Source organism: Callithrix jacchus, chromosome X, assembly GCF_049354715.1.
Source record: "Callithrix jacchus isolate 240 chromosome X, calJac240_pri, whole genome shotgun sequence".
NCBI lineage: Eukaryota > Metazoa > Chordata > Mammalia > Primates > Cebidae > Callithrix > Callithrix jacchus.
Window position 1 is genome coordinate 129916836 of NC_133524.1, and position 17194 is coordinate 129934029.

Below are 17194 nucleotides of genomic sequence, written 5' to 3' on the forward strand. Positions count from 1 at the left end.
TGTAGGTTCATCCATGTCTGCAATGTCCATCATTTTTAAACACTGCAAACCACATTGGATGCAATTGTAACTTAACCCTCTCTTTCTTAGAGAAAGTGTCTTTAAAGTACAGAAATAACTTGAAATTGTGAAATTAAAATTGAATTCCAAATAAGTTAATGTTTTAATAAAAATGAGAAAGTTTTATTTAATTTGACTCTCCTTTTTTTGGTGTCATTTTATTTGGCGTTCCAAAGCTGTCTGATTTCCAAAATTTACATTTGTACTGTCTGCTGAATATGCAAATAGATGAGCAAAGCTTAGTTTGTTTTTAGACAAGATATCAACAATCTTTTTTGTTTTATGTTTTCTGCAGTTTCATTTTGATCATCATAGAAATCAAGAAGGTGATTTGAAACTCTATTTTTCAAATCAAAGAACCTAAAAGGTAGGGGAAATGGTGATTTGACAAGTCGCTTGATATGCTACTATACAAAGCATGACTTCTGGTAAAATCTGACAGAATCAGAGCTACACTGTATGAGGCAAACACATCTCATACCCAAATTTCCCCTTTTGTTCACGTCGCAACCTCTTAAACAGGAAATGTAACTTTAGTCAGTTTCATGTATGAATGATACAATGATACATGTTTGCACATGTGGCATACTTAAGCTAAATTAGTGACGGTCGATTTCGAATTAACATTAGTGTCTTTGGGGAAGATCAAAAGCTTTTCATTGGTTATTTTTATAGAACTTATCTGTCTCATCCTGGACTTGTGAGATTTAGTTTCCATATGTGCTTTCATATCCTTGCCTCTGCCATGCCTAGTCCCAACTTATTTTCTGCTTATTGCCCAGTATGCTCTGTTCTGGTTGTTTACCTCCCTAATGCAAGTTGTGTGTTTCCTTCTATTATTAAAACAACATTGTCACTTAGCCTTCTGTTTGGTAATTTCTGGGTCAAGCTGGGGTTAGTATTGTAATCATCCTCTTTTTATCTGAACACTTAGAACATGTGGTTACAATATTGATAATGTTAAAAATCTCAGTAGCCCTATCTCCATACAAATCACCCTGGTAATCCACAGACAAAGTCAAAGATACAATGTTAACTGTTCATGATTGCAATGCCCAGAAATTGCACACTTAAGTTACATCCCTTGGAGTGATGCAACAGTGAGTAATCCATTATTGTGAACTACAAATCATGGTTGCCATCATGAGTGGTCAGGGTTAAAAACAAGCACAGGGCTGGGTGCAGTGGCTTATGCCTATCATCCCAGCACTTTAGGAGGCTGAGGCAGGCGAATCACCTGAAGTCAGGAGTTCGAGATCAGCCTGGTCAACATGGTGATAACCCCGCCTCTAGTAAAAATACAAAAATTAGCTAGGTGTGGTGGCTCATGCAAGTAATTCCAGCTACTCTGGAGGCTGAGGCAGAAGAATCACTTGAACCTGGGAGGCAGAGGTTGCAGTGAGCCGAGATTAAGCCATTGCACTCCAGCTTGGGCGACAGAGTGAGACTCTTGTCTCAAAACAAAACCAAAAATAAAAAATAACAGTGACAGTGGCTATGGGTATCTATGCCATAGCCACCAGACACTAAAAACAGTGTTACTTTCAACTCTTATTTTGGGAGACAGGGTATAGGTCTGGTACCTTTGCCCTAAAACTTGAGCAACCATTGCTGAAAAATGAGACTTTTTTGCATCCTGGGGAGGGCTTTCCTAGAATACAGAGTTTTTAGCACTAAAACTGGGATAGTACCAAGGAAATCAGGATGATGGGTCACTCTGTTATGCCTTTGGTTGCTTTCCAGAGTGCCGAAAGAATTGTTTTTGACATCTTTGTCCAGCTTTATAGTAGCTGCTTTGGAGATATGTTAACTTCCTTAATTCATCGTGCTGGAAGTACATATTATTTTTAGTGTGTCTCTGTCTCACTAAAATGTAAACCTGATGAAAATAGAGATTTTTGTCTGTTCTGTTCACTGGTGTATTGCATGTACTTGATACACAGTAGGCACTCAATATTTTTTGATGAATAAATGAATTAATAACATCTGAAAGAATTTGGACAATAGATTGGAGGAGAGAATAATCAAACGGGATAGGCTAGTTAGTAAGCTAGTAGAGAGGTCCACATAAGAGATGGTAGAGAAACTGGAGACAATGAAAAGTAGACTGACTCAAGAGATAGTTAAGAAGCAAAATTGCAGGCTGGGCACAGTGGCTCAACCTGTAATCCCAGCACTTTGGGAGGCTGAGGCGGGCAGATCACCTGAGGCCAGGAGGATTAGACCAACCTGGCCAGAATGCTGAAACCCCATCTCTAGTAAAAATACAACAACAACAACAACAAAATAAAATTAGCCAGGTGTGGTGGCAGGTGCCTATAACTCCAGCTACTTGGGAGGCTGAGGCAGGAGAATCACTTGAACCTGGGAGGCAGCGGCTGCAGTGAACCAAGATTGTGCCATTGCATTCCAGCCTGGGCAACAAGATGAGATCACTCCACTGCACTCTATCCTAAGCAACAAAAGTGAAACTCTGTCAAATAAAATAAAAATTAAAAAATAAACTTGATCACAAGGTCAAGAGATCGAGACCATCCTGGTCAACATGGTGAAACCCCGTCTCCACTAAAAATACAAAAAATTAGCTGGGCATGGTGGCGCGTGCCTGTAATCCCAGCTACTCAGGAGGGTGAGGCAGGAGAATTGCTTGAACCTAGGAGGTGGAGGTTGCGGTGAGCCAAGATCGCGCCATTGCACTCCAGCCTGGGTAACAAGAGTGAAACTCCGTCTAAAAAAAAATAATAATAATAAAAAATAAACTTGAAAGAGAATTTAAAGATCTTCTGGTCTTCCTTCATATTTTACAGAATATAAAAGCATGTCCCAGAAACAAGAAGTGACTTTCCAAGTTCAAAATGAAGTGATAGAAATCCGTTAAGAAGCCAGGGCTCCCAATCTCTAGACTAACCAAGGGCACTGCTCCTTTTCGCGAAATCATTCACTCATTCAACGAATATTTCTTGAGTGCCTACTGTGTGAAGGTACTGCTACCGGCACTAGTTTTTAATCATGCTACTTTTTCATCTGCATTCACCTCTGGTGACTAATAGTTGTATTCATAGTGCTGAGGCATTCGGTAAGCAGAGTTGACTGACAGCTGGGTGTGGCTTACAGCTGGATCATCCACTTTCAATTTATAATCACTTCTTAGTGCCTGAAGGAAGAGGAAATAAGTGGTGGATTAACATATGAAGCAATTAGAGAATAATATACGTTATAAGGTATATAATTAAGTGCTAAAATGCATTGCGTGACTGTAAGTGCAATAGGGAGGAACAGGAGCTAAGGCACGGAGTACAGTGCAATCTTAAATAGGACAAAATCTTTCAACAGTAGTACCCATCGGATCTCTCACATGTTCATCTGAGAAAGTTCAGCCAACACTTACTGGGCAGGCACTGTGCTTGGTGCCTAGGAATATAAAAAGAATAAGACATAGTCCCTTCTCCCAAAGATCTAGTGACAGATGAAATACTTATAATGTTAATATAATACAGTATATGATGGAAATAGAGGTCTGGCCGGAGCGTTATGGAAGCAAAGAGGAGGGCAGCTTTACCTAATCAAAGGACAATGTCAAGGCTTTTTGGACCCTGACATGTGAACTGAATCTTCAAGGCCACTAGGTCTTAACTAATCCAAGAAAGTTGCAAGAGCAGTTTTAGAAAGCAAGAACAGCATGAATAAAGTTTTTCCCTTATCAGGAAAACTGGAGACTAAGTGAAATAAGATAAAAACCACTCTGTATCACTGACTATAAACTAGCTCTTGTAGCTAACTTTCATTGAGCTCTATGAGCCAGAAATTGTGCCTAAATTTCTCACACAACCCTCACAAAAATCCTTGAGAAAAGTACTCCTAGCATCCTTAGTTTACAGATGAGACAATGAAGGCACTGAGAAGTTAACCTGAAACCAGGATTTGTGTCCAGGTCATTTGGTTCTTTGCCTCCCTGTCTGGATTATGTCCTATTGTGAGTATTAGCTTCTCACAAATCTTATCCATATGGAATTACTCTACTTTTTAGACTTATTATAATAATATTTGAGAGGAGTATAGATCTATCTGATCATGTTGTTTAATCAACAACCAAAATAGGGCTGTTGGTTAAAGGAACAAAGGTTCTCAAGGTCACTGGAGACCCAGTGGCAAGGCTAGTTATTCATGTGTGTCCTCACTAAAATATATGCCTAAGAATGATTTTAATCAGAATGAAGTCTCCTGGACATTCCAATGTAACTGATAAGACAGCTATGTTATTATTATTTTTTTCTATTTTCACTTTGATGGCTGCAGGTCAGTGGTTCTCATACTTTTGTGTATATCATGATTTCACCTGGGGAGCTTGTTTTAAATATATAGTTGTTGGGCCCCCATTTCACACATATGCCAGAGTCATTGGGATAGGAATTGGGCTGCTAAATTATAAACAAATTCATGAAATGATTTCATTCTATTTCAGTTCCACTTTTCCCCATTCTTCTTTACATTCTCCTTCCCTCTCCAGGGCCTTACTTCAGTAAATTTACTGAGTGCCTACTGTAGACCAGGTGCAGAGTTCTATGGACTGAGGATAGGGCAGTGGACACAACAAAACAAAGCTCCTGCTCCGATAGAGCTTCATTCTGGTCAGGAGACAGATAATTAATACATGAATAAGTAAATAAGAGGCAGTACAGCACAGCGATTAAGAGCTTGTGCTCTGGAGCTAAAACAAGTGTAGCCCTGAAACATGGTTCTTCCTCTTCTTGGTTGTTTGACTTTAGGCAAGTTACTTAATTGCTCAACAGTTTCTTCCTCTGTGAAATGGGACTAATAATATTCCCTGCTTCTCAGTGCTATTTTAAGGAGCTAATAAGATAATGTACATAAAGTACTGAGTACAGTGCTTAATATATTGCCTGCAGTCAGAGTTAACTCCTTTTGAAATGACTCATTACTGTACCAGTACAGTGAAGTTTAGTTGCTTCTCCAATATTGTCATCAGTGTATTAAGTTCAGCTTCTGTGTTTATCAACAATGTTTCTGTGTAGTAAGTGTATTACACAGAGACAATGTTTCTGTGTAATACACTTACTACGCAGAATTGAAACAATGTTTCTATGTAATAAACAATGTTTTAGAGATGTTCCTATGTCCCTAAAGCATTTCCCCTTCCACAGTTGCTAGTTTCCCGAGCAGTGTCCATAGCATACCAGCTTCAAACTGCTAAACAAGGAAGAAACTGACAACAAAGTCCATCAGAGTCCCCAGCTCCTCGGTTAGGTAGCTGAGTAGTTCGCTAGGCTGGTTAGAATTAAGAATGTTGGGCTGGGTGCGGTGGCTCAAGCCTGTAATCCCAGCACTTTGGGAGGCCGAGGTGGGTGAATCACGAGGTCAAGAGATCGAGACCATCCTGGCCAACATGGTGAAACCCTGTCTCTACTAAAAATACAAAAAATTAGCTGGGCACGGTGGCGCATGCCTGTAATCCCAGCTACTCAGGAGGCTGAGGCAGGAGAATTGCCTGAACCCAGGAGGCGGAGGTTGCGGTGAGCCGAGATCGCGCCATTGCACTCCAGCCTGGGTAACAAGAGCGAAACTCCGTCTCAAAAAAAAAAAAAAAAAAAAATTAAGAATGTTGGCCAGGTGCAGTGGCTCATGCCTGTATTTCCAGCACTTTGGGAGGCCGAGGAGGGTCGATCATCTGAGATCAGGAGTTTGAGACCAGCCTGGCCAACGTGGTGAGGCCCCGTCTCTACTAAAATTACAGAAATTAGCCAAGCGTGGTGGCATGTGTCTGTAATCCCAGCTACTCAGGAGGCTGAGCTGCAAGACTCACTTAAACCTGGGAGGCGGAAGTTGCAGTGAGCCAAGGACGTGCCACTACACTCCATCCTGAGTGACAAGAGCGAAACTCCATCTCAAAAAAGAAGAAAAAAAAAAATGTTATAAAGCCTCACCAATACAGTAAGTGAAAATTTAAAAATAAACAACAAAAACTAAGTAGACCCTTGGGCCAACACTAGTAGGTAGATAATCAGATGATATGACAGTTAAGGGATATATTTTTTAAAAACATCTTTCATATTTGTTGGGACAACATTCACAATCATCATTATCTCTCTTGTGTCTCATAACAACCTTGCAATTCTCATTTAATTGATGTGTAAATGGAAGCTAAGTGCTGCAAATGAATCGCCCAACTAACCTCTGCTAGTTAGTGGCAGGCCAGTGATTCATACTCAGGAGAGCTGAATCTTTGGTAGCATTATGTACAAATACATAGCTTTTTTTCCCCACAGAAATGTTTAAAATGCTTAATCCATCCACTTGAAAAAAAAAATAAGAAATACAAAATGTATTCAATATACAAAATGCAAATATATAATACTTCATTTTCTTTTTGTATATGCCATATTTGCAAGTTTACATTTGCTTATGTGATTACATGATTCAGGTCCATCTCCCCTACTACACCAAAATGAATCATATGAATTTTTATCTAACACATAGTAGGTGATTGATGTGTATTTAATGAATGCATGAGTTATCTACTAGTGTGGATTATAGCCAGGAGGTCACAGACATGTAGGTGAATTCAGCTGTTGGTTTAAGCAGGAGCAGAAATGCTAGCAGTATCTTATACGGAAATACTGAAAATGGGCAAAGAAATCACTTCCTAGTTGCTGGAGAGGATGATTTGCATGTACTGGAGTAGGTGATTTGAAGTCAAGAGCAGGGCTGATCTAAGCAGAGGAGATGCAGTTGCTAAGCACTGGTTTACAGGGTACTGAAAGTCAAGAGGTTGTCTCAATTCTAAAAAAAAAAAAAACAAAAAACAAAAAATAGGGCGGTTTTTAATATTTGGTCCTCATCAGATCTACATCAGAATACCTGGGTAGTTTAAGGAGGCAGATTCTTGAATCCAAACCTTCAGAATTTCCAGGGGACAGTGCCAAAAAATCTGCACGTATAACAAGCTCTCCAGGTAATTGTTACTTCCAAACTACTGGGCCTGGGGCCGGGCGCAGTGGCTCATGCCTGTAATCCCAGCACTTTGGGAGGCCGAGGCGGGCGGATCACAAGGTCAAGAAATCAAGACCATCCTGGCCAACATGGTGAAACCCCGTCTCTACTAAAAATACAAAAATTAGCTCGGCATGGTGGCGCATGCCTGTAATCCCAGCTACTCAGGAAGCTGAGGCAGGAGAATTGCTTGAACCCAGGAGGCGGAGGTTGAGGTGAGCCGAGATCATGCCATTGCACTCCAGCCTGGGTAACAAGAGTGAAGCGAAACTCCGTCTCAAAAAAAAAAACTACTGGGCCTGGAATAGGTCTAAGACTGTGTCTGGGGTAGGGTCAGCCTTATATTAATATTATTAAGTAAGAAAAAGAGAAACTTTTGAAAGAAAAAAAGAGCAGCCAGAGAACCAGAGTCAGGACATATTGTTATGAGCCAAGGGAGGTGAAAGTTTAAGAACAAGTAGATAGCCAAAAATGTCAAATGTAACAGAGATGTCAAGAATGAAGACAGACCAGCCTGGGCAACATGGCGAAACCCCATCTCTACAGAAAAATGTACAAAAGTTACCTAGGCGTGGTGTTGTGCACCTGTAGTCCCAGCTGTTCAGGAGGCTGAGGTGGGAGGATCACCTGAGCCCAGGAGGTTGAGGCTTCAGTCAGTGAGCTGCGATCACATCACTGCATTCCAGCCTACAGAACAAGACCTTATCTCGAAAAAAAAAGAATGACGATAGAGAAAAGCTGTTGAATTTGGCAGAAAGATCAAATGTGGCCTTGGACTATATTTTCTGTACAGTTTTGATGATAAAATACAGATTTTTCTGGGCCCTGATCTGTCTTTCAAGATCCAACTAAAAACATTGCCTCCCAGTAGTGTATTTCTTGTACCGAGTCCACCAGTCCCTGTGGCAGATAATTTTATTATAGCAGTTCACCTGTTATACTAAAATTTCGTTCACCTGTTTTTCTTCCTTATTAGACTGAGAATTTATTGAAGGCAGAAGCTGTCCCTTTTTTTTAATCTCTTTTTCCCCTCCAGCTTTATTGAGGTCTAATGGACAAATAAGAATTGTACATATTTAACGTGTACAACTTGGTGTTTTGATAAGAAGCCATATCTTGTTCCTTTTTAAATCTCCAGGGTCTGGCATAATACCTGGCATACAGAAGATGTCTGTAAATGCCTGCTGAATGAATGATTGAAGAGCAATTGGAGGCAAAGAAGCAACTGCAGTCTGGCAGTGAAAGTAGAGGAATCCCATAGTTTGAAGGCAAATGAGAGCAGGGTAGTAGATGCCACTGGAACAGGTAATAAGTAGGGAATCAGATCCTCCAGAGCATGGAAAAGATGTAATTAAAAGCACAGCTTTGAAAAGTTTTAGAAAGCAAGAGGTACAGCTCTTTCTGGGAGTCTTGAAGGCAGCATGGGAGGGTAGGTGTACAAGATAAAGTAGCTTAGCTCAGATGGCCCTTTGCTAAATAAGTCATGAGATTAATGCCTTTGCTGAGAATGAGGTGGGAAAAGTGAGATCTGGAGCCTGAAGAAAAAAAACTGGAAAAGTGTCGGTGAGAGTGTATCGGTGAATCAATAGAAGATGACTAGATCTCACGCTATAATCGGCAGGCATTAAGGCTTGTTATCACAATCTGATTCCTTTCTGTAGGCCTTGAAATAACAGGCTGCATCTAACAGTCATGCTAATTGGAACTGGCTACCAGACTAAGGGCCTGGAAGTAACTAGAGTCACTGATATATCCCTCTCCTGAACTCTCTCTGCACTTCCTTTCCATGTTTTAAGGCACTCACTGTAGTGTATCTCCTATTGTAACCAACTTTTTCTTGCTAGATTGTAAACAATTGAAGGCAAGGGCTGTGTCTTAGTTACTGTTGTGTTGTACCTCAGCATAGCGCTTTGTACATAATAGGCAGATGTCTGTGCCTGCCACACATTTCTAATACAGCATTGATCACATACTGTATATGTTTGTTTGTTGTCGCCTCTTTTTGACCATGAGCTCAGAGGCAGGGATTGAGTTGTATTGATCTTGGTCTCCATCGTGTTTGGAACTTAGTAGTTTTGCAAGTGTTTATTGAATCAAAGTTTGTTGAAATGAATGCATAGATGAAATAATGAATAAAAGATAGCAACATGTAGGGATTTGGGGGGAAACTTAAAAGGATGGCATACCGCACAGGCACCGCATTTTGTCACACAATCATCTGTCTCACCCTGGCATCAGTAAGTGTGTAAAGTTGGTAGAAAATGATGCTGGGGAACCTGTTTCCTATACAGCATAAATGTTTGGAATACACATTCTGGATCTTCTTATGCAAATCTTTAGCCACTCCCTTTCACAGCATAGGGTCTCAGGTTAAAGGGCTAAGGGTTCCTTGCAGCTAAATGGCTAAGTCGTCCACCTTTATTAGGTACCTATTTGAAAAGTTACAACGTCGCATCACCACGGTCACTGTTTGCTTGGGAAATCAAAGTTGACGTTGCAGACAAAAGTAAAAAGATTGACAAACAGTAAAGAAATAACATTGGATCATGACAGTGGAAATCCACTCCCACTACAGGAAAAATGGCTCTTGAAGAGCATCTTTAAGTTTTCACTGGTTACGTTTTTTTTTAAAAAATTTAAGTCTGTGAAGCCAGTAGAAAATAACAAAAGCTAACCTTTATATAGGGCATATTATGTGTCTAGGCGTTATTGTGTGGTTTACGTATATTATCTCATTTCTCATAACTACCTTTTGAGACAAATACCATTATGATCTCCATTTTGGACAGGATGAAACCGAGGGACTGAGAGGTAGTACAAAGCGATCAAGGTCATAGAGCTATTAGAAGTGGTGGAGCTGGAGTTCAAACCTAAGGGATCTGGCTCCAATACACCAAAGAGGAAAGCACTCGTTTAGGTGTCTGGTTTACAAGTATAAAGAAAATCACCTTCTCTTTTCTGATATGATAATCCCAGCATTTATGGAGAGTCTGTTATATGCCAGGGATGCTAGTAACACGCTTAAGTTACATTCTTTCATTTCTTCCTTACCACAAACCCATGAGGCACTATTTTTATCCCCATTTTAAAGACAAAAAAAAATTAAGATATAGTGGTTAAAACAATTCGCCCAAGGATTGAAATTCAGGCAGAATGACTCCACTACGAGCCTCTCAGTCTTTCCTGGTAATATAATGAACGGAGGACCTCAAAGAGATGCCACGAGAGTACAATGAAATAATGGACGTGAAAAGGCCTCAGCGAACAAGTGCAAGGGATAAGGCCTGTCTACGTGAATCAACGTTCTGAACTGGTTACCCAGGGCCCCTGTCCAACGGTTTCCAGTCCCAACCCTGCCCCTTCTCCGCCCAGCCCACAGCTATATCTTTGAATCTCTTTCTCTATCTTCGCGGATCCGGCCCGCAAACACTTGGCTGAGTGGCGAAGCGGAGAATAGAAGGTACGCGCGCGAGCAGGAGGCGGGGCCTGCCGCCTCGAGTCGTACAGGAGGTGGTTTCTGCACTTGCGCCGTGGTTCTGCGGCTTCAGCTACCCCCTCTCTGCGGCCAATCAGGGCCCGCGGCGCGCTCGGAACGTATCAACGCTCTGTGGGTCGTGTGCGTGCGAGGGGGGCGACGTAAGGGCGCTCCGCGAGCCCGTCTCTCCTCGAATGAAAGGAAACAACCTCCGGCGACAGAGCCCCGCTCTCAGGCACTGTCGGAGAACCGAGATCGACTTCTTTCTCTTTACCCTCATTGGCGCTTCTCTCCTGCCTTACGTCTCTGGGCCCTGCGGGTGAGTCCCCACGGAACCCTGGGGCCCCCCATTCTCTGCCCGGCGGGAGAAGACAAGGAGGATGGCGGTAGCCAGGCCGCCGCCCCTGCCCGTTGTTAAAAGGGACTCTTGGTGGTCTCGCTTTATTGTCAGGGACCCCAGAAGCGTCGCTCATTGTAGGCGCTTGGCGGAGAGGCTGCTGAGAAAGTGATTTGGAGGTGCAGAAGGAGAGGTTAGGCTTACGTCTAGACTTCGGGGGAGGGGGTGCAACATTTGAGGAGGGGAAAAACTGGGAATTTTTAGTTTTTGCCATTGCTTAGAACATATTTGGGAAGGAGAGAGACTCCCAGTTTGGGAAGAGTAAGAGGAAGAATTGTTAGGATGGCAAGAGAGATAGCCATACGGAATGAGAAAAAACTCCGGGGTCGAGGGAATAAGGGGTGAAACTGAGGTATAAAGGAAAGCTTACAACGGTGACTGAGAGAGGGCTAACTCTTGGGGGAGGGGGCATAAAGAAAGTGGTAGGATGATATTTTCCTGGATTCGGGAGGATTGGAAAAGGACGATTAGGGGATCCTGACTTTACGACGGAAAGGAACCTGCTGAAGTATTTTAGAGGAAGATAGTTTTGTGACTTTAGCGCTTGGTTAGAAGGAGATCTTGTAATCTAGTGTGTATTGGGGGAATAAATAACGGAGAGGATCCGGTACTTTATGTGTACCGTCCTTCATTAGATGGATGAACAGCGAGGTATTCTTTTCCAATTTCCATTCGTTTCGATATTCCGCGTGGAAGTTGAAAAATCTTTTGTTTTTAGAAAATCTTTTATTTTCATCGCCTTACTACGTAATGTCAGGTCTTATTTATATTGTTCAAATTCTTTCTCTCCCCTTGGGTTTGAAACAACTGGAAAATTCCTTTAGTTTCCTTTTGAATAACCGCAAAAAGCAGTGCGAAGCATGTAATATCGTGCAACCAAATTCAGGTGCCCTTCCGGTACATCTTACTCGTTTATTTCTGTCCACTGTAACTTTCCTGTTACAAATACTGCTTCTATGGGGGATCGAGTTTGTTATCTATTTTGATTTGTATATTTCAGTTTGTGTTCACATGGAATATCTCAATCTTCCGGAACTGCAGTTTTTGTTGTTTTGTTTGTTTTTCTGTGAAAATGCTTTTTCAGATTCCAGGCATTGAATGAGCTCTCGAGTTGGTTCTTGAATGCTCTCTCTGATGTTTCAAGTTCTTCCTACCTTGGTGCTTCGCAGCATCGCTTCAGTTTAGCTAATCTTCCTTTTATTTTTTTTCCAGGCATTTTAATTATGTATTTCACGCTGTTATGGTTGCCTCTTCATTTCTGCCTTGTAGTATTTTCCATATTGCGATGTTTCTTTTAAGGAAAAGCCTTCATTGTTGCGTGAAAGCATCAAACTTTGATCTCCGCATGGCCTGAAAGACCTTTTAGACTAAAATTAAAATGCCATATAACTGTGAATCATTATGAACCCCTTAGTATTGGTCCTTGGAATGCCCTTATTCTACTTAACTAGAGACCACAAATGTGACAACATTAGATAAAAATCTGTACTTTTATGATAAGGATATTTTTGCTAGAAGTCATTGTTTCCATGATGTTCTCCACTTCATGTTTTACAAGGAGACTGTAAAAAAATTACCAACATATGCACAGATGTATTATTTGAATTTCAGTGGAAAAATCCATTTAGTCATTGCACGTTGGGGAAAGTTTTTAATTGGTTTGGTGCACTTTTTTTGTGGCTCTTCTCACTTTGCAAATTAAATTTAAACTGTTTACAGAAAAAAATACACTAGAATATTTTTGAATGCAAAATAAAGTATACGTTTTTTTCTCTTTTAGATTTTGGGGTCTTCGATATCTAGAAAAGCAGGTTCTCAAAATTAGGGTGAGAAATGTGCTTGTATATACATTGGAAGAGGCAGAATTCAATATAGATAGAAATTTGGGGATGCCATTTCGGAATTAAAGAATACGAAGTGATTTTTTTCCACGCTAGAAATTTTCTTTATCTTAAGCCAGTTGTATAGCCAGTGCTAAGATTGTATGGAAATTACACATTTAAGATGTCTGTACGGATTTGATTTATACTGTGCCATCCTTTCAACTGGCCAGGATGACCGGGAGTAATGCTGAATACATTATTATGGTGATTTCAGAGTGCCTACTATTCATTGCGTAGTAGTAAAGAACGAATTTAGAACTCAAATATAATAGCAAATTCTGATGCTATTTACAGATTTCAGTATTTTGCATAGTTAATTCTAAATTTTGGGCAGCTATGTTTTTGATAAAGCAACCGAACATACATTTCCCTGAGCAAATGCAAACACACTTTCCTTTTGTTTCTTTTGTTTCTCTGTTATGTCCTTTTTTTTTTCCTTTAATCCTGAAAGTATTTGCTGCCTGTTTCCAATCAGTTTCACAGTTTATGGCCAGTGCTATGAATACAGTACCATGGTAAAGTATCTGTTGCCATTTGGAAGACTGAGATATTTAAAATTATAGATAGCATTAAGAGTTTGTGAAACCTATCAAAGCAGAGACTGTCAGGGCCTTTGAAGTTGGGTTAAAAAGAAAATTCTAGACATAAATGGATGAGAAGACATGTTTTCTTTGTGGCTTCAGGTTAAATTTTGATTAAGTGTCTGAATTTTTATATTGAAAAGCACTGAATAGTTTGTAGATAATACCTTCCTAGCATACAGCTGCTACTGTTCTTGCTGGTGAACAAATGCTTCTAAGAAAGCTGCAATATAGTGTTAGACAATTTTTTTCAGTGTAATATTATAAAACTTCACATATGTAGACAAATGGAAAGATTTTAGCAAATTAATTTTAAGACAAAAGTTTGAGATTTTTCTTGATTGTGATGTGTGTTGTGGCAACCTGGGTCTTCAACTGCTTAGTCCTGTTGATTTGGGAAAGCTATGCAAATCAAGTAACTAATTTTAAATTTCTTCTGAAGAATCCATATTAAGATTGATGATATAAATCTGAAATCTTTCATGTTAGAGCTTTCCTTCCCTTTTTTTGTTTGACTACACTGTATTACCTATAATTATAATATGACCAAATTTAAGGCTCATTCAAAAAACATTTCTTCCTTCACACAGTATTACTAATTTAAGTATGGAAGTTACTACATTTAGAAGACCACTATCAGTTTGTGACTTTAATTGACAAGCCAACTTGAGGTAAATCTTAGAGTCATTTAATACGATTGTTTAAAAAATAATTGGGTCTTAAAGTCTGCATTTTTGAATAGACAGTTTGAAGCTTAATTTTTTATTTATTTGAAAATGGAATAGACTAGCAAAAATTAATTTATTAAAGTTATATACCTGACTTTTTAAACCCATAAATAATTATAAAGTACACCAAAGTCATAGTTAGGTAGATTCATTTTACTTTTATTGTTTTATCTATATGTGAACATTAAGAAATTGTTCAAGTATTCTGAAGTTTCCTCAGTAGCTTTTGCTCTGTTCTCAAGAGGTATAATTCTTTATCTCCTTGAAGGGGCACCTAGCTACGCATGAAAAGTATTTTACATTAATTATGCCAGCAGGTGATAATTTAATATTATACATTGTATATTTTTATCCACACAGAAATAGTGTCAGTTATTTCACATATCCTCCAATTTGGGAACAGTTTGATTTTTCTCAATTACTCTAAACTTAATTTAGCTATCTGTCTATCTATCTGTATTTATTATGGAGGCATCAGGTTTTAATGTTAATTTATGTATACTAAATAACCATTTAAAACTGTATATATTAAAACCTAGGTCAAACATTAAGCAACTTACATGAATATTTATAAACTGATTTTAAAACAAAATGAACTTTGTTACCCTTCTTATTCTTTGTAGCATTTCTTGGGGCTTAGAGTGGCTTAATTTGTCTGTACTAAATAAACATTTAAAAATGTGTATATGAAAACCTAGGTCAAATTTTTAACAACTTACATGAATATGTATAAACTGATTTTAAAATAAAATTAACATTATCGCCCTTCTTATTCTCTGTAGCATTTCTTGAGGCTTAAAGTGGCATTCTAAAGGCAATTTAAAAATCATGTCAAGCTCAGTTGAACAGAAAAAAGGGCCTACAAGACAGCGCAAATGTGGCTTTTGTAAGTCAAATAGAGACAAGGAATGTGGACAGTTACTAATATCTGAAAACCAGAAGGTGGCAGCGCACCATAAGTGTATGGTAAGTATACTGGCAGCAACGGAGACCTTGAAACCATGCAAGAGAATCTTAATAACATGTGAATGTCTGAATACTAAAAAAAATGAAAAACAAAAAAAAGCTCAGTTAAATTTTAAGAAATGGTTTATCACTAATACTATGCCATTTTTACTAGAAAATTACCATTTAAATTTAACATATTTACTGTTTTACTGTAATTAATTTATATATGAACCTTAATTTTTTTTAAATGTAATTTATAGCTCTTTTCATCTGCTTTGGTATCATCACACTCTGATAATGAAAGTCTTGGTGGATTTTCTATTGAAGATGTCCAAAAGGAAATTAAAAGAGGCACGAAGCTGGTAAGTTGGTATTTCTGCCTCTTGAGAATAAAAATTATTTTAAACTCATTAAATCAGAAGTTGCTTCTTTTAGAGTGTATTGCATTATTAACTGAGTATAATTTTAAATTGCAGGCTTTTTTTTTTCCTGAGCCAGCAAAATCCAAGGCCGAGTTTATCTTATTTGCCATTCAACAAAAAGGAATGAGTCAATATTTATGCTATTCAATTTTTTTTGCTTTTCAAAGAGAATTAAAATCTTTTTGGAGGCTGTTTACTTAGAAAACAAGCAGTTTGGTTAATTTGAGTATATATTGTGTTAAAGTCTTCATTCAAGTTTATTTTTCATAATTCTGCTATGTTTTCGTCTCTGTGATAAAGTTATTATGGTCATTACAAACGAAGATGATAGTAGCCTCTCAATAGGAAAATGTTAGCACTTGCTGAAAAAAATATTTCACTGTGGTTCAGTTGTATAACACAGCATTTATGACTTTGGATAACTCAGTGAATTTCACAGGAGCTGTTGTTCTGAAGCTGCATTAGAGTAATGTTTCCGTAGTTATCTTCACTACCAGTAACCATATTAGTAAGATACTACATTGCTTTATTGGAATAGTAGTGTCATCTCAGTTGGTACTTATGACATATTATGGTTTGCTTTGGAACAGTTAATGGTAAGATTTATTTTTGTTTTTCTCATTTGAACTCTTTATTAAAATTGCATCAATAAATGTACCTTTAGTAGCTTCACTATCAAGTTTCATTTTTTAAAAGACGGGTTTTGCCGAACATATAACTGTGTTTGTAGTTACTAAATAACCTCTTATTTCACACAGACTCTGAGATGGTAGTTTTTGGATGAAATGGTAATGGGAAGAGGGGGGCTGTCATTTTGATGATCAGTAGTAATACATTTTAAAAAGTAGTCATCTGTTAATAGTTTTATATAAAAAGCAATATGAAGAAATATACATTTAAAGATGACATTTGAGATTTGCTTTAGGATGGTCTCAAATCCTAGCATCAGTGTTAGTACAAAGGAGAGTTCAGAAGTCCGACCATTTTTGTTGTAGCGGGACCTTAACTGTGAAAATGTTTATCTTCCCCATCCCAAAAACTGTAGATAGTAATAGAAAGCTCTGGTTCTTTTTCTTTTTCTTTCTTTCTTTTTTTTTGACACAGAGTTTCACTCTTGTTACCCAGGCTGGAGTGCAATGACACAGTCTTAGCTCACTCCCAACATCTGCCTCCCAGGTTCAAGTGATTCTCCTGCCTCAGCCTCTCAAGTAGCTGGGATTTACAGGCATGCACCACCATGCCTAGCTAATTTTGTATTTTTAATAGAGACAGGTTTCACCATGTTGGTCAGGCTGGTCTCAAACCCCAGACCTCAGGTGATCCACCCACTTTGGCTTCCCAAAGTGCTGGGATTACAGGCATGAGCCACTGCACCCAGCCTAGAAAGCTCTGTTTTTTTAATGTAAATTTTATTTGGTGGTTTCAAGTTTCTTCATGTTACTGTGCGGATATCTGAGAACCATAGCGCTATGTTTTTATTTCCTAGTCTTTAAAATAAGTGCAGATATAAAAAAGAATGATACTTACTTGAAAGTGATTGTGCTATAAACCTTATTACTCCTTTATTTATTGCTTGACATTATGAATCTCCCTGGAAAATATTTCTGTATCCTGACTTGTTAGCATTTTGTCACTTGATACAGCTTCTATCAGAACAAAAGCAGTTTTTGTCTCTAATGTTGAAATGTTATT

At 38.8% G+C, this 17194-nt stretch overlaps 1 protein-coding gene across 7 annotated transcripts in view; it reads left to right on the top strand.

Moving 5' to 3' along the window:
* Positions 1–10735: 10735 nt before the first annotated feature.
* Positions 10736–17194, top strand: part of PHF6 (PHD finger protein 6) — a 77070-nt gene continuing 70611 nt past the window's right edge. For 4 of the 7 annotated variants that reach the window (XM_078362891.1, XM_078362893.1, XM_078362890.1 and 1 more), the window contains exons 1-3: positions 10736–10862; positions 14915–15098; positions 15341–15442. In XM_078362891.1, coding sequence (XP_078219017.1) covers positions 14961–15098; positions 15341–15442 — 240 coding nt within the window. In that variant the 5' untranslated portion in view covers positions 10736–10862; positions 14915–14960. Of the gene's footprint in view, positions 11074–13994; positions 14076–14914; positions 15099–15340; positions 15443–17194 lie in introns of all 7 variants that reach the window. The other 3 variants (XM_035287721.3, XM_035287722.3, XM_078362892.1) reach the window with 2 other exon arrangements.